General features: G+C 31.9%; 1 protein-coding gene across 1 annotated transcript; it reads left to right on the top strand.

Annotated features, from left to right (window-relative positions):
• Window positions 1–16306: 16306 nt before the first annotated feature.
• LOC114755097 (65-kDa microtubule-associated protein 5-like) lies at window positions 16307–24355 on the top strand. The gene is made up of 11 exons (XM_028943975.1): window positions 16307–16536; window positions 16955–17158; window positions 17563–17802; window positions 17885–18100; window positions 19758–19913; window positions 20020–20179; window positions 20407–20558; window positions 21505–21592; window positions 22777–22850; window positions 22921–22995; window positions 23850–24355. The coding sequence occupies exons 1-11, from the start codon at window positions 16468–16470 to the stop codon at window positions 24111–24113; spliced, it is 1698 nt and encodes a 565-aa protein (XP_028799808.1). The 5' UTR covers window positions 16307–16467; the 3' UTR covers window positions 24114–24355.
• The last annotated feature ends 827 nt before the right edge of the window (window positions 24356–25182 follow it).

Below are 25182 nucleotides of genomic sequence, written 5' to 3'. Positions count from 1 at the left end.
AGACTAACCTTTTTGAATTTAACCCTTTTCACTTAATTTTTAGATTTATGCTCTAGCTTTGTTAAAATTGTTTTCTTAGGCTAATCCTACATAATTTTGGCCAAGAAATCCAAATATCTACTTAAATTTATGAACATCCAATCCCTCCCTATAGATCTCATTTTGACCAGATAGGGTGTCTTGGAAAACCAAATTTCTATTTTCAAATTTAATGCTTCCAAGATTCCTTTCTTAGTGATTTCCTACACCATTTCAGCATTTAAACACATTGGAAGTATCAAATTAAATCAAATCTAATTCTAACCCCATTCTCTCTCCTTGGCCGAATTGAATCATCATGAATAGGGGTGGGATTTTCTTTTCAAAACTCACTCAAAACTAATCAAAACCTATCCTTTTCAACTGTATAATCTATACTTTAAACCCTTGATTAAACCCTTCCATAATTTTCAAAAATTTGACAAAATCTCCCTATGAAAAAATGGCCATCCAAAACTACATAAAGTCATATATAAACAGCCCACAATAATTAATAAAGAGCTTAGGAGCTTACCTTGGTGATTTCTTGAACTTAAGTAGACTTTCTCTCACTAGAAATAGCTCTTTCTCTCTCTAAATGCAAGAGCAACATAGTCTCACCTATGGTTCCTTGTTTGGCTGAAATGTGAGGGGTCTTGGTGACTATTTATAGCCAAAACTTTAGCTTGAATGGACTAAAATGCCCTTGGTGGCTAATAGAAAGAGTAAGGTCAATTTTGAAACTTTAACTACACTTTTACATCATCATTACATCATCTTCTTGCATCATCCTTATATCATTCTTCTAGAAAGTGCCAAGTGTCACAAGTGGGGTGGAGGAGAAGGGAGATTAAATCCTAGCTATTGGATCAAAACTTAATCCTTAAGTTTTCTCCTAATTTACTTGGTCCATGTTTCTCTAGCTTTCTTGACGGCCTTCTAGAACTCAGAAAATTTACCTGTCTACTGTCTAAATTCTTTTTTATTCTAAAGAATATCTATAAATTTTCTCAAGCTGTAATGCTTCCTTCAAGCCTTATATAAAAATCATTTACTAAAATACCCTTTTATCGGCATAATTGACTTTTTAATTTATTAAAGCCATTCCACTGGCCTTTTGGTTACAAGACTAATTTTATAAATTAGTACAACCTTTCAACCATTTAATCTCATTTTTGTATATATTGTTGAGGTCTTTTGCTATTTTAAATAATTAACTCAAACGATATATTTATTACCGGCCATAACTTCATAAATTCCATTTAAGCTGCCTCATGGGTATTTTTGTCATATCTCTTCACAAAAGAGTCTTAAAATATTATTTTCCATTTTTGGGATTTTCTTGGAATTCTCTATATGCTCTTTCATTTTTACCCCTGTTGGCCGTAACTTTCTAAATTTACAGTTTAGTCCTTCCTTAGACTTAACTTCATACAACTATTTTTTTGTGGTTTCTATCTTAACCTTTAGCTTGTTTCTAGCTTCTTTTCTCTTTCTGGGCCCTTGAGACTTTGCTGGAGCCTCTAACTTTGATTATACTTCAGCTCCTGAAAACTTTTACTTTGCAGTTTAGTCCTTGAAACTGTTTTAACTTCTTTTCCCATCTTCGGGACTTCTGCTCAAAAAGGGCTTAGTAACCTACCTTCTTTAGGTTATTTCTAGAGATTCTAGGCCTAAAAATTGAGATGTGACAATCGTACTCTCATGCTTCTAGCACGTCATCAAGAATAGGAGCACTTTTAGTTAGAATATAAGAATTAAGAATTTCATTTAGATCAGTAATTGTATCTGGCAAATATTAATAATATTTTATGAATGCAATACTTTATGAACTTCTAGTTCATATTAATATATTTGAGGATTTATGTTTAATACTAAAAATGCATTCTATTTGTTCTCTTTTCTAACTACACATTTTCTCCCCCTCATATTAGGAACATGCAGTATAGGTCTCCCAAATCCATAAGTCTCTTTTGGAAATATTATTTTGTTTCATTTAGAGACAAACAAGAATAAGAAGATTCTTATCCAACAGTGATCCCAACTTACTTTTAATATCCATCTATGTACATTATTGCTGTTGAATGATACATATTGCATATTCTAAGATGAAAAATGTTTGGCTCTTGACCAAAAGCCCATTATAATGGGAGAATTCACAATATATTGTTAGTTTGATGCATTTATGTACAAAAATATATAAAATTAATCATCCCAACACTCAAACGGGAATTCTATTCTCATAAATTCTGGTCTAACTACTTATAGAGGCTTTTACTAAGCATACAAACATTAGCAACGTGATGAACAATCACTAGAAATCTCAACGAGAATCATATTGATTTCATAATCAAGAACTTACGTACTCAATATAATTATTTGAGCATATTTGCAAACTTCAGGTTGTAGATTAATCATAAACATCTGTGACCATTTTATAGATACATCTTTCACTTATAAAGTATTACTTTGGTCCACATGGTATCTAAATGGGCTCATATATAAACTTGATACATTATATACCTACACGGATCTGATTTTGAGCACAACTAGTGATGTTCTCTTATTTAGTTCTTTTGAGAACAAATAACATATAAAACTTCTTGAATCATATATCATTTTTAAAGAATCTTCTGGTTCTTTAATAAATGACAATGCACATTTTTCATGATATTTTGCATCATTATGATCTGGGATGATTTGATCAGCCATGCCAAACTATAAATGTATAAACTTCTGGTTTATTGTAAAATTATTCTCAATTATTTGTAAACTTCTTATTACCATGTCATATTATTTATTTTTCATCGTAATATTTAGCAAGAAATATGTTATCAATTATGGATCTTATCTTTAGAATAATAAATCATGATATAGCTCTTCTAGAATCCATGGTTGAGCCACTTCCTAAATAAGACATAATTTAACATAGGAGGAATGAGATTTCATAGAAACCTCGGTAACATTTGAATTACAATTATTATGCAAATCAAGTAAATTATCATATGACATGTTATCACATCTCAAGAGATAATCAAGCCACATAAAATCATGCTTAATGTCATACTAAAAGAGGAACATCAATACTTCCACAATGGCATAATTCAAAGCATTTGGCCAAAGCATAAACTAAGGTTATTCAACCAATCCATTCCACAACACAAGTTCCTCCATCCAAGCAAATAACAAATCACATTAAACAAGCAAGATTAACAATCAAATTATAATTCAAAACCACCTTTTAAATACCTGTCCAATTGGTTACTTCAAGAACAAAGCTTCCTCTTAGTTCCTCCTCATAATGCCTATTAAATCAAGCATAAATATAGGCCACATTAATCCCTACACAAAAACATGTTTTAAAGCCATTGGAATCATCTAATCAAGCCAAAACAACTCCCTTCAGCATGAACAATGATTGGCCGAAAATGACATATAGAACCCTAGGTGCAATTTCTTCCTAAAACCAATCCATACACCATTTAATCTTGCTCATTCCACTTGATTATTAAGGTTTCTATCCTTTCCTAAGCATCACATGGCTATACCGAATTTTACAGCATTTTCCCATGATTTTCCAAGTCAAAATCCTAATCCAATCAATGTAAAACTTAGGGATAATGATGTTTAGACATACCTTAGTGTTTTCTTGGTGCAAGTTGGATGATTCCTTGTCCAAAACCCTTAAGATTTTCAGCCAAATGGAGCTAGAGCTACAGTGACAGAGTCTCCTCTTATTTTTCTAATTTTCCAACATTTATTTCTATTTTCCAAGGGGTATTTATAGAAAAATCAATCTGCCCTCTCCCTTCCTCAATTGGCCAAAATTTGGGACACCTCAAGGGTGTAGGTGGCAGCCATCAAATTCTAGAAGGATCACATTTAAAACAAGTGTCCATTTTTCAGATTTTTCCACACAATTATCCCTTAATTTTATATTTTATTTAATAAAAATAGAGGGACATGAAAGTCTCATGAAATTAGACCCTTATTAAACTCAATGTGGGTCTCACAAAAGGTTTGGATTGGTCCAAAAAAATGACCCACAAACCAAATCACTATTTCAAACCAATTTGAAACTTTATCTGTTACTATTTACTAGTAACCTTCCATAATTTTTCCAGACCTCCAAAAATTCATTTCTCACCTCTAGGTATTTTCTTTGATTAGGCCTTTATCAGTAAATCTGAGGGGAAATAAATTTCCTAAAATTAATTTATGAGCTTTTGAAGGCCTAAAACTAATTTTATAAATTCAAATAAATATTTAAATAAATTATTCATCTTTCTCCCAAATTTATTGAGACCTCCAACTATTTAAAATAATTATTTTCCTTCAATTTCCCAATAATTTCCCAAAAAACCTCTATTTACTGGAAATTCCATAATAATTTGCTTTCACTGAAATTTCACCTTTCAAGCCTCAACCGAGTTTTCAAAACTTCCAATTTATACTTTTTCTATTTTTTGGAAATTTTCTAAAAATTTTCTCAAATTTTTCTACTTTGTCTTTCCTAGACCGATCATTATGAAAATGCCAACCCAGGTCTTATTGGGTTTCACATCAAAAGTTGTTTTATCTCCCTTTCTAATTCTTATATTAACCATCATTCTAATTTTTAATTCTTTATAACCAGGTGAAATTTTTTTAGATGTGACAGATTTGACGTCTTAGAGCTCTCTACTTCTCACTTTCTCACATTCATGTTACTTCCCTTGATCTTGATGTGACTGCAACTGGTCCTATCCGTGCTAACATGCTCCTACTCTCTCCCTCGCATTCTAGAACTTTCGTGTAGCAGATGTATTTTCTGTGGTGGTGATGATCTAGATTTTACTTGGATTTGCTCTCTTCTCCCTTATGCTTGATTTGATCCTGTTATATTGATTGGATTGATGGAAACTTCTTATTGTTTGGTTCTAATTTAGTTTGAGGGTTCTTGGGGGATCAAACCATTACTATGCCGAAATAGTAATATTTTTGGGTTCAAAATCAATTCCTGATTGTGATAAATAAAAGCTATTTGAAATTTTTTTATGCTTCTCACATTTGAAATCATTTTGATTTTTGAACCATAAAGTATTAGTGATCATGGCTGTGAGTGTGCTTTATTATGCTAGGTTGGGGGATCAAACCATTGCTATGCCAAGATAGCAATATTTTTGGGTTTGAAATTCTTGATTGTGATAAATAAAAGCTATCTGAAATTTTGCTATGCTTCTCACACTTGAAATCATTTTTTTTTTAATACACACATTTGAAATCATTTTGATTTTTGAGTGATGAAGTATTAGTAATCGATGGCTGTGAGTGTGTTTTATTATGCTATCTAAATTTATCACAAACAATATATATTTTGGTAAATAGATTAGTCAAAACGAAATATTTTGGTTAACTTGATTAATTGGATTCGGTCGTGTGTATAAAACTAGTTCTATTCGGTTTTTCAGTTAACTAGAGCCAATTCCCTTTTCAAATTAACTAGAGCTAGAAGAAGCATTTTAGTTAAAAGATCAGATAATACCAATAAAAATAAATAAAAGATCAAATTGAAATGTTTTTTGTTGATTTAAATCCAGACTCGTTATCCAATAATAAAATCAAAGACTCGTAAACAGTAGCGTTTGATTTTTCTATTGAATATTTATGGTATTGTCAAAGTGAGATTTATTGTTCTTAATCAATGGAGTTCAGATCACAGCCTTAGATTTTTTTTTTTTTAATTATCAACATCATCGTTAATCTCACCGATTAATCAAATTTAGTCTTTAATCTTAGTTTGCGGCTACCCCTTATTTATTATGTTGATCAGGCATTGCAAAGCAAGGAGAGAGAAAACACATCTATTTTAGGATGGGTGAGAAATACTACAATAGGGTGATCATCACAAAAGACAAAAGTCAAAGAAGACACACATGTTTCGTATATGATATTAATTCCATTCATCCGTATATATTGGGTTTTTTCACATGCCAATGAAAAATTTTCAATCCAAATGAAACAAATAAAAAAAAACAATTTTTCATCATGAATAAAGAAACTGAAGGTGTGTAGAAAGCCAAAAAAAAAAAAATCAAAGAATACTCACAACTTTGAAGATAACGTTCTGGATTGATCTCAATCTTATAACTGCTTGTTATCCGAGAAACTCTCTATTGACTCACAAAGTGGGTACACAATTATGATAGATCAGGGCATTAGAAATAGAGCTGGTAATGGGCCCGCCAAAAAAGGCGGGCTCGGGGTGGCAATATGTCAGCTTGCCAAGGTGTGGGCTATTCCAGCCTGCACCGTTTTGAGTCCGCGGCAACCCGCGGCTTGGCAGGCTGGCTCGCTTTTTTTTTTTTTTTTAATTTTTCATATAATTCCTAATATAGTTAAAATATTTTGACTTTCAAATTCTACATGAACAATTAAACATTGCTTCTTTCCTATCATTGCATAAGTAATTAAACACTTTATATATTTGTGATTCTGTGTGTAGTTATACAAAGATCATCGTCCATCTTTTATTTTTTATTTATTTGTTGTATCATTGTAAAAGCCTTTATAAAATTAAATAAACATGTGATACTTATACATTTATACATAAAATATCTACTTAATTAATTTGGCTAAGAAAACTAAATTACTTTGAATAAAAAAACTAGTTAAATTAATTATTTATAAAAAATATATTAGTTTTTAAAAATATATTCTTAAATTATAATTTAATCTTCACTTTATTTTATCATAACTCACTACTCAAATTCAAGATTCGAAGTCTAATTTTAACATTTCAAATTAAGCTCAACCTATATTAATAATAATAGTTTTTATTTTAAAAAAAAGAATATGTAGGCAGGCTCGCGGGCTACTTCGGTTTGCACCACTTTGGGCCCCCACCACTACGGGCTGGCCCATATCCGCACCACCAGCCAGCATTACCACCTCTAATTAGAAATATTAAGGGCAAAAGAGAAATTAAGTTATCTCACTCAGGTTAATTTTAGAATGTGAAATTTTATTTCCTATTTTTTCTATAAAAAACCCCACTTTTAGACGAAAGGTTGTGAAGGAAAAAGGAGGTGAGGAGAGTCCCTCTCCTCTTTAAAACAAATAAAAATTTTCCAGTCCAAATAAATGGAACGGATCAACTCCCCTCCTCTCCCCTCCCTCCCAAAAATCCCGTACCAAGCATAGTGTACAAGTTGTTGAGCTGTTATGGAACTTTTTAATAATTTTTTTTTGTTTGGAATCTTATAGCAATTCTCCTAAAATGTTTTGGAGCTTGTTTGTATTTGTGTATGTTAAGTGTTTATAAACATTTTTATGTAAGTTAAGATAAAGTTTTCTTTGCATAATTTTGTAAATTACAATTAAAAATCTGTTTAAGTCATTTCGAAAAAAAATCCTTGATCTAGTTTGAGTTCTAATTCACAGATAACAAAAATAACAGAAATACGATTGTTGTTTTCAGCTTTTATTTCCTCTTTTTTGCTGCTAGCAAGGTCCTTAAATGGGTTATAAGCTAGGCTCATATTGAAAAAAAAATACGATTGTTGGGTTGGATTTACCAATGGTGTTAAACAGCTTCAACAATTAGCTTCCAATGGAAAAATCCAGGGCAATTGAAGTAATTGTGGGAGGAAGTTTTCCCCATAAAGAGATTTTCTTTTGGTGACATATTAGAGAGATTTTGCTTTGACTATAATAGATTCTTCTAAGTTAGAACTAAGCCGGCTTTTCGATTTGTAAATTTTCTGATTAATTAAAAACACATAACCTTTAAATAAAAGCAATAAAAAAATATGGCAAAAAAGAAAAACAGTTGAAAGATAAACTTGACTCCCCCCCCCCCGGGTATTTGCTGTCTGATAAAAAAAAAGATTAGATCATTTGACTTTAGCTTAAGATAAAATCATGAGTAAAAACTGTGATAAATTAATAAAAATAAATAAAATTGATACGAAATCATAAAAAATGTATTATATTATTAATTAATCACAAATTCTTAATATATACATTCTCCTTTTTTTTGGATATAAATTTAAAGGTTTTGAAGCCTATTCAACTCTTAACCTTGAAGAAACCCATTCTCTATTAAGCTATCCAGCTTAATAAAACAAAATATATAAAATTTAAATATATTTACATAAATATTGAACATAAACTTTAGAACAATTGTTGAAAAAGCCCACATTAAAAAGTATATTTGCTGTTTAAAGATACTTGAAATGATAAATAGGGCTGCATATAGGTAAGAATAAACGAGCTGCATTTTGTAGCTTGCTGTCCTACTTTGCTCGATAGAAGCCCTAACCACTGGGCTGGGCAGTAACTGGCTTCTCTACTCATATCATATATAAAAAGAAAATTTCAATTATACCTAATAAATAACAATGTGAATTTCAAATACATCTCACAATTCCACATTTTGAGATATTCCAAAATAAGTCTACAATTTGAGTCTTAAAATTTAAAATACTACTAAATTTCTTAGCAAATGCACATACTTTAAGAATTAAATCACATCAACTTCGTTGTCTATTGGTTATCTTCCATATTGATGTTGCTTGCAGAAACCATGCATCTTCATCTGCAAATGCCTACATACATTAATATATTATCATCTTAATTAATCTCATTATAAAGTCAAAAATGATGAGAATCTTGAGTTAATTGAAGCTGTTTCAGATTTTTTCACGAAGAAAAGCACGAATGGCCCTTTAAGTGTGTGTGCAGCGTATACTAATTACGTGTCAATTAATAAGCACTTAATTACAGCTAAATAAGATATAGTCACACCATGGACAAAATAATTAATTTAGTCAAAAATACCGAAATATGCAAACGTCCAACAAGAGTACCTAAAGTTGATGATCAGTTTAGTGACCTGTAAAAAACCAAGAGACAAGACGCACAGACTACATAGAACCAGTAAGTAGGAATATGGTAGCCAGGAGAGATAGCAGCGAGATCCCCCCCGGGGGGCGGCTAAAAAGTGATGGCAGAAATATAATACTACATCTAGTCTTTAATAAAAGAACTAGTTGACTAATTTTAGTAAATTAAAAAAATTAGTTAAATTAATAAAAAAAATTAGTTAAATTAATTATTTATAATAAATAGATGTTATCTTTCCTAAGATATCATTGTTAATCATGTGCATCACTTAGAACTGTCATTTGATTAAACTTAACATGTGTAACTACGATAAGGATTATCTTAAAAAAATAGGTAAATATGAAAGACTAAGTGGATTGAGATTTTATATTTACTTATTTAGGACTAAATTAAAAATCAAACTAGTTATTATATTAAAGAGTGGAGGTAGTATAATATTAAACTATGTATTATTATATTATATATATAATATAATACAATGTTAAACTATGTATTATTATAATAATATAATCATATATATTTTTTAGGCAAGGTGAACCGAGTAGAATGGGATACTTGATGCCTATCCCTAACAATAAGTAGTCCTGTCCAAAAATACTCATTTTTTGTCACTTTTTTTTTTAGCAGCTTCGGGCTATTTTCTATAGGACTCAGGCTATTCAGGATAACGGGCCATATGAACACCTCTAATGGTAAGCGTGACTCTTTTTTTTTTTTTTTACCAGCAAGTGTGACTCATTTTTAATGGATACAATTCTTTTTAGTTTTATGCAATATATCTTTAGCTATATATAAATGTTAACTATTTTAAAAAAAATTTACATAGTTAAATATAAAATGCACACAGGAAAAAAAAAGTTACTTTTGTTGAAGATTAGTTATACATATTTTATTTTAAAAGCTAAATCAAAAAATATATATACATAACTGGAGAAAAGTTATACTCCCTCATTGTTGCACCCGAATCCTAGCCTTCTTGTAAAGGAAAACAAGAGGGAATTACTACTAAAATTTTAAAAAGTTAATTTTGAACACATGATCAATGAAAACAGAGTAGGGTCTAGGAGCTGATTGTGTATGGGAAAGGTGTTAGGCACCCCATAGCAACCGTTTATGAGAATAGTTACTCTAAGTCAACTATTCAAAATCAATATGGCATTTTATTATATTTTAATTACCCTAGAAAAGAAATAATAAAAAACTAAACAATAAAAAGAACAATTTTTTATTTACAAAAAAATAAAAAAAAATTATTTACAAAGCTGGACTTGACCTAAGATAAAAATCTAAGGCCTACATATCCTTTAGAGGGATTAAAACCCATTTAGTTTGGGAGTAAAAATGCGTGTGATGGGATATGAAAAGAAATATGATTTTATTATATTTTTCGGATATCTAAGTTATTTAGATTTATTATCATTTTAGGATTTATTTAGATTTATCAATATTTTAATATTTTTATTATTAAGGCCAGTTATTATTATTTTTATTTTTATTATTATTTTAGTACGCATTAGATCTAAAGTTTTATTAGAAGGCATACTTGAATCATTGAATTAGATTGACAGTTATCGCTTTTCTCCTTTCCTCTCCTGACTTTCCCTTTTCCTATTCTATTTTCTCCTTCTGCCTCTTTTTTTTTTCTTATTCTCTTTTCTTGTTTTTACATCAATTTGGCATTAGAACGAAGTTGTAATCTCCTTTCCGGTGTCTGAATTATTTTTACTGAACCACCAAACATGTTCGTCGTTGTTCTCTGTTGTCATTCACTGCCTTCCTGTAATTTGATCCTTAAGAAACCGTGTCACACCTCTTTTTATAACCCATTATACGTTAATTGGAACCATTATAATGTGTTTCACAACGTTTCCAAATGAAAATTTTCAACTTTAAAATTTTGCCTTTAATTTTGTCCGTATACTGTTCATCTGAAAATGGACCAATTTTAAAAAATCATAATTAATTTTAGAAAAATCGAAACGAGGTGCTTTTAATTTTTACATGAAGCTTGCTAAGAGTTCTATGGAGAAAAAATATTCATTGGACCCAGTTTACTCCAGCAGCACCAGAAAATTCGACAAATTGCACTGTTCATTTGGTCAATTTCCTAACTTCTAGTATTTTTACCCAACTTTGGAAGGGCATAACTCTTAACACAAAACTCCAAATTTGATTGTTTGCCACTTGATTTAAAGCTAAAAATGAGATCTATAAGCCTGTAAAATTTCATACCCAAATTCTAACAATTACTTATTATTTCATATGCTACAAATTTGGCCTCTTTTAGGGAGTTTTTATCCCATAACTCTATTTCCTTCATTTCTTATTTCTTTTTCCTTTTCCTACACTCTTTTAACATTGTACCATTCAGAATTTTAGCATTTGAGTATGTCATACAAGCATAATTATATCATAATATCATCTATAATCCATTACAAACTTGGCATAAAGTTGGATAATACATAACATAATATTCCAAAACAATATGACATTTGCAAAGCCCTTCTATCCCAACACCAATTCCTTGCCTTGATCCATAATTGAGCCACTTTCTAAATGAGACATAATTTGACATAGGAGGAATGAGGTTTCATAAAAATCTCAGTAGTATTTGAATTACAATTATTATACAAATCAAGTAAGTTATCATGTGACATGTCATCATACCTCAAGGGCATAATCAGCCACATAGAATCATGCTTAATGCCATGCTAAAAGAGGAACATCAACACTTTCACAATGGCATAATTCAATGCATTAGGCCAAAGCATAAACTAATATCATTTAATCATTCCATGCCACAACACAAGTTCTTCCATTCAATCAAACAACAAATCATATTAAACAAGTAAGATTAACAATCAAATTATAATTCAAAACTACTTTGTAAATACTTGTTCAATTGGTTACTCCAAGAACAAAGCTTCCTCTTGGTTCCTCCTTACAATGCCTATTAAACCAAGCATAAACATAGGTCATATTAATCCCTAAACAACTTAAACACAACACTTTAACTTAATAATTCCCCTCTTTTCCTTTGATTTTTAACAAAATGATTCGTCTTTTAGAATTAATAACCTCATGACCCATTCCTACACAATTTTTTATGAGGAATCCAATGGTGCAATCAGATTTTTGAAATTCAAACTTCTCCCCCATGAACAGTGACTGGCTGAATAGGGGGTTATATATCTCCAAAAATTTTATTTTTTATTCTAATGATTTTAAACACTTCCCAACATCATATCCCTACACAAAAACATGTTTTAAAGCCATTGAAATCATCAAATCAAGCAAAATCAAATTGCTTCTGCATGATCAGTGGCTGACCGAAAATTCCTCCCTTAGCCCTAATCTTGATTTCATCCAAAAATCAATCCATACACCATTTAATCTTCCTTATTCCACTTGATTATTAAGGTTTCTATCCTTTCCTAAGCATCATACATTCCAACCGAAATATTCATCATTTTCCAGCATTTTTCCAAGCAAAAATCCTAACCTAATCAATATAATACTTAGGGATTATGATGCTTGGACATACCTTAATATTTTCTTAGTATATGTTGGATGATTTCTTGCCTAAAACACCTCAAGATTTTCTAACAAAAGGGTTGGATGAACAGTGGTAGAGTCTCCCCTATTTTTCACAATTTTCTAACATTTTTCTTGGTATTTTCACGGGGTATTTATAGAAAATTCAAGTCTTCCCTCTTGCCTCCTGATTTGGCCGAATTGGTACACCTAATAAGATGTATGTGGCAGCCATCAAGTGTGTGAAATGATTAGATTTGCACAAGTGTCCTTTTACTAGAAAGTACACGAATTTGGACCCTTCTTGGGTCCATTATGGGTCCTACAAATGGTTTGGGCTGGCCCACAAACCAAATCATTATCTCAAATCAATTTGAAACTTTATCGATTACTATTCACTAGTAATCTTCCATAATTTTTTTAGACCTCCAAAAATTTATTTCTCTCCATAATAATTCATCTTTTAATATGAGAGCATAATCAGAAAATTTTTAGAATTTTTTGCCACCTCTAGGTATTTATTTTGAATTTTCTCCAATTAGGCCTTTATCGGTAAGTCAGAGGAAAAATAAATTCCCTAAAATTAATTCCTAAGCTTCCAAGGTCTAAAAATAATTTTATAAATTCAAATAAATATTTAGATGATTTATCTATATTTTTCTCAAATTTATTGAGGCTTCCAACTAATTAAAATAATTATTTTCCTTCAATATCCCAATAATTTCTTGAAAAACCTCTATTTACGGGAAATTCCGTAATAATTTTTTTCACCGAAATTTCACCTTTCGAGTCTCAACCGAGTTTACAAAACTTCCAATTTATACTTTTTCCATTTCTTAGAAATTTTTTAGCTTTTTTCTCAAATTTTCCCGTTTTACCTTTCTTTGACCGATCATTACGAAAATGCCAACTCGGACCTTATCTGGGTTTCATATCAAAAATTGTTTCATTTCCCTATCTAGTTCCTATATTGATGCTTATTCTAATTTTTAATCCTTTATAGTTAAATTTTTGAGACGTGACAAATCACCTCCATTGGAAAACGGCTTGAGAAACTCAACCAGATCATGAAGTTTCAAAGTAAAAGAAGCTGTCACGCACCGCCATTCTTCAGTAAGTGGATTCCGTGCACCGACAAGACCGCAACGTTCAGAATTAGATTTTCACAAAAATTACACATTAGACCCAGAATTCTGGCAAAATTACACCTTAAACCTTAGTTTTGTTTGAAATTTTCATTTGAACCCATTTTTGGCGAAATTTGCATTTGTAGGCCACTTCATTTGGACCTTCAGGTATTTTTCTTTTTCAATTTTTATTAATATTTATTTGTTTTACTTAGTTTCTCTGTAATTGTAGGAAGAAAAGAGAGAGATAAAGATTAAAAAAAGGAGAAAAAAGAGAGAGAGAGAGAGAAAAAGAGGGTTGTAATGTTACTTAGTTCTACATATGAGTTATAGAGAATGCCCTTATAAGAAGCATCACTATGACTATGCTAGATCTTGAAGAACATCTAGGAAACCTTTCCAACAGATAAGATATTGTTGAAATTTTTTTTTTTCAGCAATGGGACAACTTTGGGAAGTGCAACTTTCAGATAAGATGGCATTGTAGAATGATAAAGATGATTCTTGTTGGCCACAACCTGAGAGTAGTCTCCTTGCACTTGTGCCAATTGAACAACATGAGTTGTGGGCCTATTAGGAAAATATTTATTTAATTGATCTCTGTTTTAGAGTCATGTGAGGTTTTTCAAATTTCTGCAAGCTTGAACGATTATTTTTTCGTGTGAGATTATGGGAATCCCAGCAAGAAATTTAATTAAAAGCTCTTTCAAAAGAAATCTTTTCTAAATAACAACAAAGGAGTTGATTTTATCAATTAAAAAAAATACAAACCAACAAAAAATATCTTTCCTAAATAAATTAAATAAATATTTTCCTAAAAGACATCAACCAATTGACACACTAATGTAAAACAAGAAGAGAGAATGAGGAAGAGAAGAGATATGAGGAAGAAAAGAACAGGTAGAAGGAGAAAATAGAACAAGAAAAGGGCAAGTCAAGAGAAGAAAGAAGAAAGAACGATAACTGTCAATCCGATTTAATGATTCAAGTTTGAAGTCTAATGAAAACCCTAGATCTAATTATACTAAAATAATGATAAAAATGAAAATAATAATAACTAGCCCTAATAATAAAAATACTAAAATATTAATAAATCTAAATAAATCCTAAAATGATAATAAATCCAAATAACTCATATATCTTAGAAATATAATAAAATCATATTTCTTTTTATATTCCATCATTTCTTTCTCTTGAAGAACTCAGCTTCGGACGAGCTAAAAGTGATGGGTAAAGCTAAGGAGGGAAGGGTGGGATAAAACTTCAACATGACACTTCAATCTGGAAATCCCTTCCAACAAGTGAAGTACTAGAAATTTTAGCACCAAATTATCATTTTATTTTTGAAAACAAACTTGAGCACCCCTATTGGTATACTTGTAGAGACTCCTATAGTCTCACACAGCTTGCCAATAAATCTAAATACTTGTAGGGATTTTAAAAATCTCACATGGCAGGGATTAAAAAGAAGGGTGTGATGTCTTTTAAGAAGAAGGAAAAAATGAAACAATTATGAAAGGAGGGATGACCAACAAAATCAATCATCATGAAATTTAAATCAAGTATAGCAAAGAGGGAGGAAAACCCAAACCTGATGCTTCACTACCGATTGGCTTGCCTCCTTTCTCTCCAGAAATCTTCCTTTTTTCCTTCAACCCTTACTCTAGCTTCATCTAGGATTTTGCATAATTAATGCAATTTTATTCTAGTTTTCGTTTTTCATTTTTCTCCCAATAATGACTCATGATAAGATTTCCTTTTTAGCACCAAAATATAATCAATTCATGATTTTTTTAATTTTAATTTTAATTTTTTATTTTTCACAATAGTGACTCTAAGAGGTACTTCCAACTGAGGAACTAATCAACTTTAAATGAGATTTTTTTTTATTTTTTATTTTTGATTTTTCTTATTTTTCATTTTAATGTGTCCACCCTACATCTCCTAACCTATGGATCAATCAGCATTTAATTTTATTTTTTGCTTTATTGTCATTTATTGTAGGAAGAAGATTTTTATTTGATTTTCCTTTTTGCTTACCATATGGGAGACTTTTCTCAAACTTGACTTTTAAGAAAGAATCAAGGAGAATTTCTTTTATTATTTTTTTATTTTTTTATATTCATTATAATTCTTAAAATTTTTGCGGGCTTGAAAAAAATAGGGTGTTCACGCTCACGATTCTATAGACAATTGGACATAATAACAATTTTTCTTAAATTATACTTATTAGATATCAAAACAGATGGAATAATTTGGTCCAAATTCAATATTTTTTCTTGGCCTCTTAACATTTTTAATTTTGAATTTTTAGTGCTTTGTTATATGCAAATTTATAAATTATAAATAATGTAGCTTACTATTAAAAATTTAAACTTTATGAAATACGAAAAAATAATATACTGGTAGGAACTTTTTCATAACTAGGATGACACTTGAGACGGAAAAAAAAGAGAGAATTAAGTATTAAGAAGAAATATAATTATTAAAAAATCTCAATAATAATCTTAGCAGTTTGTAATAATAAATTTCAGAATTAAAAATGATAATTTTTAAAATGTGTTTTGTAATTATTTTTTTTGATCTCATTGTTACAAACACCGAATATATATTTGAAAAAAAAGGAGCACAACATTTTGGCGCCAAAACTTAAAAGCTGAGTTCCGTGGTCTCATTTCAAAAGCGATCCTGCGATCCTTCTAATCCAGAAGAACTGAAGAAGCAATTGGCAAGCAATTATGAATTCGGAAACGAAAAAGGAAATCATATCAACAAAATAAACGCTCCTTCATTCCGCAACGCTCGCAGTTTCTGATTTGATTTCTCTCATTTCATTTCTAGGGTTCTTTCTGTCTCTCTCGTGCTTGGTTTTCTCTCTGCTCTACGTTTGTTTGCTCCGAGAATGGCAAACCTGCCTCCTCCAATTTCGCCGTCTCGCACCACTTGCGCTTCTCTACTCAACCATTTGCAGGTTCTTTTCTTTTCTTTGGTTAAAATGATGACTAATTGAGTGCAGTCATGAAGTTACTCACTTGCCAGATGTTGGGCGTAACTAAATTGAAAGAAACGATGAAAGTGTGAAGTGAAATGAATTTTGTTCTTTTTTTAACTAGAGGGGCTTATCCATTCCGTATTTCTCGGTGATCTTATGGAGTTTGAGTTTTTGTGGCCTTTGTTTAGTTAATTTTATTTTCAGAAAGAAACTGTTAATGGTGGTAGAATTGATGCAGGTTCTCAAATTTTTGGGGATTTATTGACCTCGTTACCTTTTGGAGTCTGTGTAATTTTTACAGTTTGATTTTAGCTTTATGGATTATTTTTGCTCTTTTTTGTGATATGCGAGATACCCAAGTAAGGAGTCATGATCCACTATTTTTTTTCCCCCCTAGATAATATGGGATGAAATTGGTGAAAGTGATAGCGATAGAGACAAGATGCTTCTTCAACTTGAGCAAGAATGCCTTGATATTTACCGTCGAAAGGTTGAAGAAACAAGAAAGTACAAGGCTGACCTGTACCAGTCATTAAGTGACGCAGAAGCTGAAATCACCAATATTTTATCTACCCTTGGGGAGAGTGCCTCATTTTCACGGGTTTGTTGCTATTTTGCTTTATTCTTGCTCTTTCAACTGCGATAACTGTTAATGAACTCTTGTACCACCGTTTGCAAAAGATTTTGTGTTAAAGAAGACTATTAGCAGTACTTAAAGGCCATTTTTCCGGTGGCATACATGGTCCTGATTTGTCTAACAATTCTATAACACTTTTAGGAAAACATTCTCCTTTCTTGCCTATGCTATTTTCTACAGTTTCCATAAGTTCCTTCTATAAGAATTCCACTATTTTCTGCTTCTTTATCTGCTATTTTTTGTTTATAGTTGCAACTATCACCTGTTTGATGATTTCAATATCTCTTATGTGTTCCTCTGCATAATTAACATTATGCTAATCAAATTACAAAGCTCTCTCTTCTACTGATTCAGTTGTTCATTTAAAGGGAAAAGGTACTCTTAAGGAGCAAATAGCTATGGTTAGACCTGTATTAGAGGAGCTGAGGTCAAAGAAGCAGATCCGAATCAAAGAATTTACAAAGATACTGTTCCAGATTTCTCAGATCAGTGCTGAAATAGCTGGGTGCAGCCCATCCAACGAGGGCAAAAAACAGGAAGTTGATGATTTGACAGTAAAGAAGTTGGAGCAACTTAAGTCACATCTTCAAGAACTTCAAAATGAAAAGGTGAACCACAAGGCATTCTAAATAAACTATTTGTAATTCTATAAATTGTATTTTCTTAGTATTGCTTCCTTTATATATGCAGATCTTGCGCCTACAGAGGGTGAATAGCCATATCAGTACTATTCATGAGCTTTCAGTAGTAATGTCGATTGATTTTTTGAAGACATTGAATGGAATCCACCCTAGCTTGGGTGACTCGTCAGACAATACACTAAAAAGCATCAGCAATGACACACTTGCCAGATTAACTGAGGTTATTCATTCATTAAAGCAGGATAAGAAACAAAGGCTGCAAAAGGTGAGTAGTTATGTTCATGATGAAATAGTGGTCATGGGCTTATGCATGTGTCTTTGCATACCCTATGTGCTTCTACCTTAGCAATAGTTAGACTCTCTTTGATTCTAGATATAGGATCTAGTTGAGAGGTTTATTTTGATCCGAAATATAATACTTCAATCTATTTTGTTTTCCAAATTTATAATTTTGCACACATCAAAAGGTTTTTCCATTACTAGGGGGTTAATTTCCAAGGCTAATGATTAAAGGTGGTAGTTTAGGAAAACCAATACCCATTTTTTACAAATAATTGAATTAGCTATTTTTGTAAGTGTTTGTAGATTATTTAGCTAGCTCCTACATTTAGGACTGGAGAGAGTGTATCATTGGGTTGTCAGCACTAAATTACTTCAAGAAATTATACCCATATTCAGTGTTAATTTCTAAAGGAGATAAGCACCTTGATCATCCACACGTCTTGCATTGAATTATTTTGCTTGAGTTTTGACTTGCGTGCTTTGTCAACTGCTTCCTAAAATCTCAACGTTCTTATCATTTGTTTATCATTTAGTTGAAAGAACTTGTATTAAGAGTGAAGAAAGATGAAAATGAGGAGTATATATGAAAAAAAATCCATAATCCGTAACTAGATTACATGGGTGAAGGGAAGGAAATTAAACATGCAACAAATCTGCCTAGTCTTTTTGTGTATCCTGAAGAGGCCCTCTCTTTAATGGCCATTGAGTCAAATAGCACAATGAGTTTTTTTAATATAAATGTTAGTAAAGTTGTGGGAGGAATGATCAGAGAAAATGCAGAGAAGAATGTATTGACCTTTTGAATGAATACTTCATATCTTTACGATAGATGGGGCACTTGTGCCTCTATCTATATGCTTGACACTGAGAAGAACCTACAATATCATCCCTAGAATTAACTCACTAAGGAGAACGTACAATAGTGTCCTTACTCATTAAGAACTAGTTTATTCTCAATTATAAAAGAAGTAGAATTTGAACTTAGCAGGACCGCATTTGTCATTATGTGCTAGTGTCCATGATTATAATGAAAATATGCGACGTTCCTATCATCTAGAGAATTGACTGAAGTATGGCAAGCACATATTCAAAAACCCAACTTTGATTAGTAGTGGATGTGAAAAGCTGTCATAAAACAAAATTTTTTCTTTTGTCACAAGCTTGAAGTAGGAAAATCAAATATTGATGGGTTGCATTCATACGTTGTGTGGATAATTATTATGTTCTTTTGGCAAAATGATATGTTCTTGAAAAATATAACTAGAAGGTATTGTATCTTTCATTGATGAATGAGTGTGGTAACGTGACAGTGGATAATACATATAGCTAAATCATTTTACCAATATTGAATGTTACTTTGCAAATTAACTTTTCTTTTTTGAGCAAAAAGAAAGCTATCAAAGGAGAAAGTTTTCTCTTATAAAATACCTAATATAAGAGGGGGAAATGGGCCAGGCTAGGCCTCGTTGAGCTTTTACCAAATCTGACATGTAATTATGTCAAGCTGTGAAGATACATACTAGGTTTTAATGGCTTTTGTTGACGAAATTATCAATTTGTTGTGCCTGAATTTTAAAATACGGTACTATATTTTGAAAAGCTTCACAAAGGTTCATTAATGCAATATTGGTTTGGTGTAGCTCCAAGAGCTTGCTAGGTCCTTAATAGAGCTGTGGAATCTCATGGAAATACCAATTGATGAGCAAAAGGACTTTAGCCATGTTTCTAGCTTAATTCCATTGTCAGTTGATGAAGTGTCAAAACAAGGGTGTCTTTCTGTGGATGTCATTGAGCAGGTGAAAATTCCTTTTGTCTTGAGTTTATCTTGTAATTCTTCACTTTGTAAGAATCCTTGGCATGATATTTAATTTTTCTGCTCTTGATTTGTTTAATGCCTTTTAGGCCGAGCTTGAAGTAGAGCGCTTGGAAATTCTGAAAGGAAGTAAGCTAAAGGACTTGGTGTTTAAGAGGCAGAATGAGCTAGAACAAATTTACAGAGGAGTTCACATGGATGTGGATAGTGTTAAGGCTAAACAGATTCTGACTGACCTCATAGAATCTGGTTCTTGACTAATACTTCTTTCTCTCTTCGTAAAGTCTAAGTTATTAAAAATTTTTATTTTCTCAAAAGTTTATGAAAATTTTCGACAGCCATTTATTTAATTCCTATTTGCCTCTTGAGCACTTGTGTTTACTCTACAATTTCTTGATTTGGCTGTTTTTAGGCGGGCCTACAACCTCGTGTAATTCATGTGATAAACCATTTGTTTTTAAATTATACATTTTCAGGTAGTATTAGTCTTTCTGATTTGCTTCAGAGCATGGATGATCAAATCAGAAAAGCAAAAGAGGAAGCTCTAAGCAGGAAGGATATCTTGGATAAGGTAGAGAAGTGGCACTTGGCTGCTGAGGAGGAAAATTGGCTAGATGAATATGAAAGGGTAATTATCTTTTCATGTTTCTTTTGAAATCTGTTATCTTAAAAGAAAGCCAAAATAAAGCAGTTGAAATTTATTAATAACTAGGAATATAATTAGTGATTGATTATTTGGCATATGACACTATTTTAATTTGGATTATACTACATGCCTTTGGCAAAATTTCTTTCTCTTTGGTTGGCTTTTTAAGTTTTTTTTTTTTTGGTTCTGGGGAGGGGGGAATGTTCTTACCTTAGGAATGTAATTGAACCTAGGAACTTTACCAAAATGCTGGTCTGGCCCAAACCTAAGATAAGGTGATTCTATATTTTTCAACATCTGCGCGGACTTGTTAAAGTAATCCATTTTTCCATTTACTAAAATTTTACTAGTAGGGAGGAAAAAGCATAGTTATGGGTGGCAACTTCATTTATGTTGGTTTCAGCTCGATAGATGATTGGATTTCCAGCTACATGTTACACACACACTCAGACTATTTTGCAACATATATGGTGACTTATTAGAGTAGCCCATTTTGCCATTTACTGAAAGGGATGGAAAAGCCCATAGATTTTCACACGCTGGTATTGGTGTGAACATCCTATAGGAACTCTAATTTAGCGAATGACTAGATTTTGATCAGTTAGAAATCGTATAAACATAGGACGCAGGAGGTGCTCAAGGTTCTCAAGAATGAGCTATACATGATGTTTTTACTTCGGGGATCATTCACATGTCTTAAACAAAATGAACATGTTAACATGTGAAGCAGTGGAAGAGTTTTGGCAATTCAGGTTGATAAGTTGAATTTATCTCAAGTGACTCATTGTCTAAGATTTCTTTGGTAAACATGATCAAATACATGTTGTATTCCACACCAGTTGTGGGATTTTTCTGGATCCATTTTTTAGAATCTTACAAGAAAGTTTATCTTTATATGCATCATTTACCTTGTTGACTCTCTTATCAGGATGAAAATCGATATAGTGCGGTAAGAGGAGCACACAAAAACTTGAAACGTGCAGAAAAGGCTCGGACCCTAGTAAGCAAAATACCATGTAAGCTTTCACATTTTTCAATTTTTTCTCTCCATGTTTTTTGTGATTGATGATACTACCCTCATCCCAATAAGAAAGCCAATGCCATGTAAACTGGCAACCAATTATGCTTCAAATTTGAATCAAGAAAGCTTATGAAAGCCATTGCAAGCCATGGAAAACAGCAATTATGTTAGAGGTACCTAAACCATGTAAGCTTTCACATTTTTCAATTTTTTCTCTCCATGTTTTTTGTGATTGATGATACTACCCTCATGCCAATAAGAAAGCCAATGCCATGTAAACTGGCAACCAATTATGCTTGAATTTTTAATCAAGAAAGGTTATGAAAGCCATCGCAAGCCATGGAAAACAGCAATTATGTTAGTGGTACCTAAACCATGTAAGCTTTCACATTTTTCAATTTTTTCTCTCCATGTTTTTTGTGATTGATGATACTACCCTCATGCCAATAAGAAAGCCAATGCCATGTAAACTGGCAACCAATTATGCTTGAATTTTTAATCAAGAAAGCTTATGAAAGCCATCGCAAGCCATGGAAACCAGCAATTATGTTAGTGGTACCTAAATCATAACACCAAATGCGAAGTGAGATAGTAGATAGTAGACCCACGGAAGAAGTGAAGAAATTTGAGCTAGTGTAAGCCATTCAGAATTGTTTCCAAGTGAAGTGTTTGCCCTTTGTCTTGCTTTTCAAAAGGAAGTCACTGATATGTTGAGATTAGATGATTGAGTTTTTCCCCATTATTTCACAAACTTATCATTGATAATGTTATTTCAAGTAGTTTCCATATAAGGTTCTGGATCTGATTTACTAACAAATCTGTAGCCAGCCAACAGCTCTTAAAATATTATTCCTAGTCCTACTCAGTGCCTGATATTCTATTGAATCTTGGCTAAAAGTTGTGGGCTGTAACATTCTTAGAATGTTATGCTACGGCTGACTTGGCGCCATAGATCTCTCCTCTTGAGGATATAAACATATGAAGCAGCATGCATTCAGTCCTTTTGAAAAAAAAAAAAAAGAATACCAGCATGAGATTGGATTGTAAAGAGAACACATGAATGAAAAATATGTATATAAAATGCACACGTGATGCAAAGGAGCTCCACCTAATAACCTGCAATACCTATTTGTTCCATTGGTTTAACATTATTTTGTCTTGAGACCTTTTGTTGACCAGCTATAGTCGAGAATTTGACTGCAAAAGTAAAGGCCTGGGAGGCGGAAAAAGGAATACCTTTCTTATATGACAAGGTAATGAACGTACTCTTCCTCTTTTGAAAGGGAGAGATTATTTGATTTTCAACAATTCATTTCCTTTCAGGTTCCGTTGCTGCAAAGCTTGAATGACTTTAATTTGCAGAGGCAACATAGAGAAGAAGAGAAGCGCAAATCTCGGGTATTGCTTGCTGTCATTTTTTTTTTTTTTAAATTTTTAGTCTCTAATCTCCATCATTCAGAAAATAAGAATTTAAGTAGTCGTTGTCTTGTAGGGCGCAAAATGTATATGATTTTTTCCCCATACTACCATCTGTGTTGGTATATACTGCATTCGGGCCTATTTATAAGAAACAAACGATAGGCCCGGAGGTAGTATGCTGTCACCAATGGGATAACATCAATCTTTACAGCCACTGCTTTTATTCTACAATCATTATATGCAGATACGAGACACACCATATCTTTCATGCTAGTTGTCGTAGAATCAAAATCAATATAAAATATTTCACCAAAAAAAAAAATCAATATAAAATAAGTTTTATAGCAAGCTGCATTATTAATAAATCATAAACGTTGAAACTTACACTCTGTAATAGACAAAAAAAAAAAACTATAGAGCTATTTGTGTATTACTGCAACTCTACTTTTTTCTGTTCACTTGGTCATGCCCCTTCCCATTCTGTTTGGGGGTTAATAGAAGAAATGCATCAAAGTGAATCAAATTAACTCAATAATATACAAACGTCTGAAAGATTAATCCATATAAATTTTCTACAATGTTGATCTGATTTTTCATTGGGTCTGCTTCATGTTTCAAAAGTTCTACTCCTTTTTCTGCTGGAAAGTTGGCTGCAATAGTTGCTATGTGTTGTGATGACTTTGGCTTTTTTATGTTTCGAACCTCGGTATTTGACCATGGTTAAAAAAAAGAAAAGAAAAGAACTTGGTAATTGACTAGCTGTTTTGACGAACTTTGTGTGAATTTTCCTGAATGGTTAATGTTTTTCTAATTTCTGTTTATGATCTTCTTAGGAGCTGAGACGACAACAAGAACAACTTGCTGTAGAACAAGAGGGACTCTATGGTTCGAAGTCTACAACAAAGAAACCCTTCGGTCAGAATAATAATAGTAACAACATAACTGGGACACCCATTGGGCGCCGGATGCTCACTCCTTCAAGCCGTTATGGTTCCTTGAGCGCCAAGGAACGTAGAGAAAGTGGTAGGGTCAATAAAGTGGCTCCAGTGAACTATGTTGCTCTTCAGAAGGATGATTCTATTGCCGGGAACAACTAATGATTCTTTTACATGGTTACGCTGGCGGAATATTTTGTAAATCATTAATCTTTGTAAATGGTCACATCCTATAGGCTCTTCTCTATGAAACTGCTCTTTATCTTCTTATATACGTGAGGACATGGATTGTTGATATCGTTATATGGCGTAATCTACATAAAAGATCACACAGGTCTTTTTGAATCATAAAGAATGACATTATTGGGGCTTGATTCTAGTATAATATATGTCTATTCAGTCAATTTCTCAGAAACAAAAGGGATGGTAAATTCCCAAGACTTTTTTCTTAAGTTTCTTTCCTTGAATGTCTTGTTCAATATGCATTACTTTGCAGGCTTCATTGTTTTGTTGCTAATCCATTCAGGCAGCAAGGTTGTCACTCCATTAGTTACTCCTTAGGTATAGAGCCAAGCGCCTGAGCCCCCTTTGATACGGAGTTGGTAAGGGGATTTTCTAAATAAATACTTATAATTATTATTTACGAATGTTTATTTTTATTACTTATTTATTTTTAAAAGTTAAAATATAAATTTTCTTGGGCCTAAATATGAGTTATTAAAGATCTAGAGTTATTTTTTTTTTCCACTCTTTTTTGCCTTTTCTATTGGTTAGATAGAGGTAATGTTCTCCGGGGAAACAAAGAGGTGATGTTTGATAGGTTTGGTTGAAAAGAATTATGGAATATAATATAGGGAAGATTACTTAAAAATATCACTTGAATTTTAAAATGACAAAAAAGTGATGCTAACATGTCCAAAACTTTACAAGAATAGTGAATATCATTACAAGAAGCATGATCTTTGTAGCGTTTTGGAGTTTAAGTGGTATTTTTAGGTCATTTTTCCTGGAATATATTGGTTTAGATGATCACCAAAATATCAAAATTATAGATGTAGGAATTATTTTAGAGGGCATTTATTTTAACTTATTTTTGTTAAGTAATTTTACACAATACAAAGTAAATTAGCTTTGTTTTGTAAAACACAAATATATTTTTTTAAAGGAGGAGCTAAACGAGTACTTGTATGTTCATCCAAATAATAAAATAGAGGCATGGAATCTAATTCAA

Source organism: Neltuma alba, unplaced genomic scaffold (assembly GCF_004799145.2).
Source record: "Neltuma alba isolate B1F8T4 unplaced genomic scaffold, ASM479914v2 tig00001313_pilon, whole genome shotgun sequence".
Taxonomy (NCBI): Eukaryota; Viridiplantae; Streptophyta; class Magnoliopsida; order Fabales; family Fabaceae; genus Neltuma; species Neltuma alba.
Note: the sequence above shows the minus strand (reverse complement) of the source record. Positions and strands in the feature narration are given on the sequence as shown.

Coding starts and splice junctions, on each gene's coding strand:
- LOC114755097 (XM_028943975.1), top strand. CDS start 16,468: ATGGCAAACCTGCCTCCTCCAATTTCGCCGTCTCGCACCACTTGCGCT. Junction 22,851..22,920: donor TACCTTTCTTATATGACAAG/GTAATGAACGTA, acceptor ATTTCCTTTCAG/GTTCCGTTGCTGCAAAGCTT. Junction 22,996..23,849: donor AAGAGAAGCGCAAATCTCGG/GTATTGCTTGCT, acceptor TGATCTTCTTAG/GAGCTGAGACGACAACAAGA.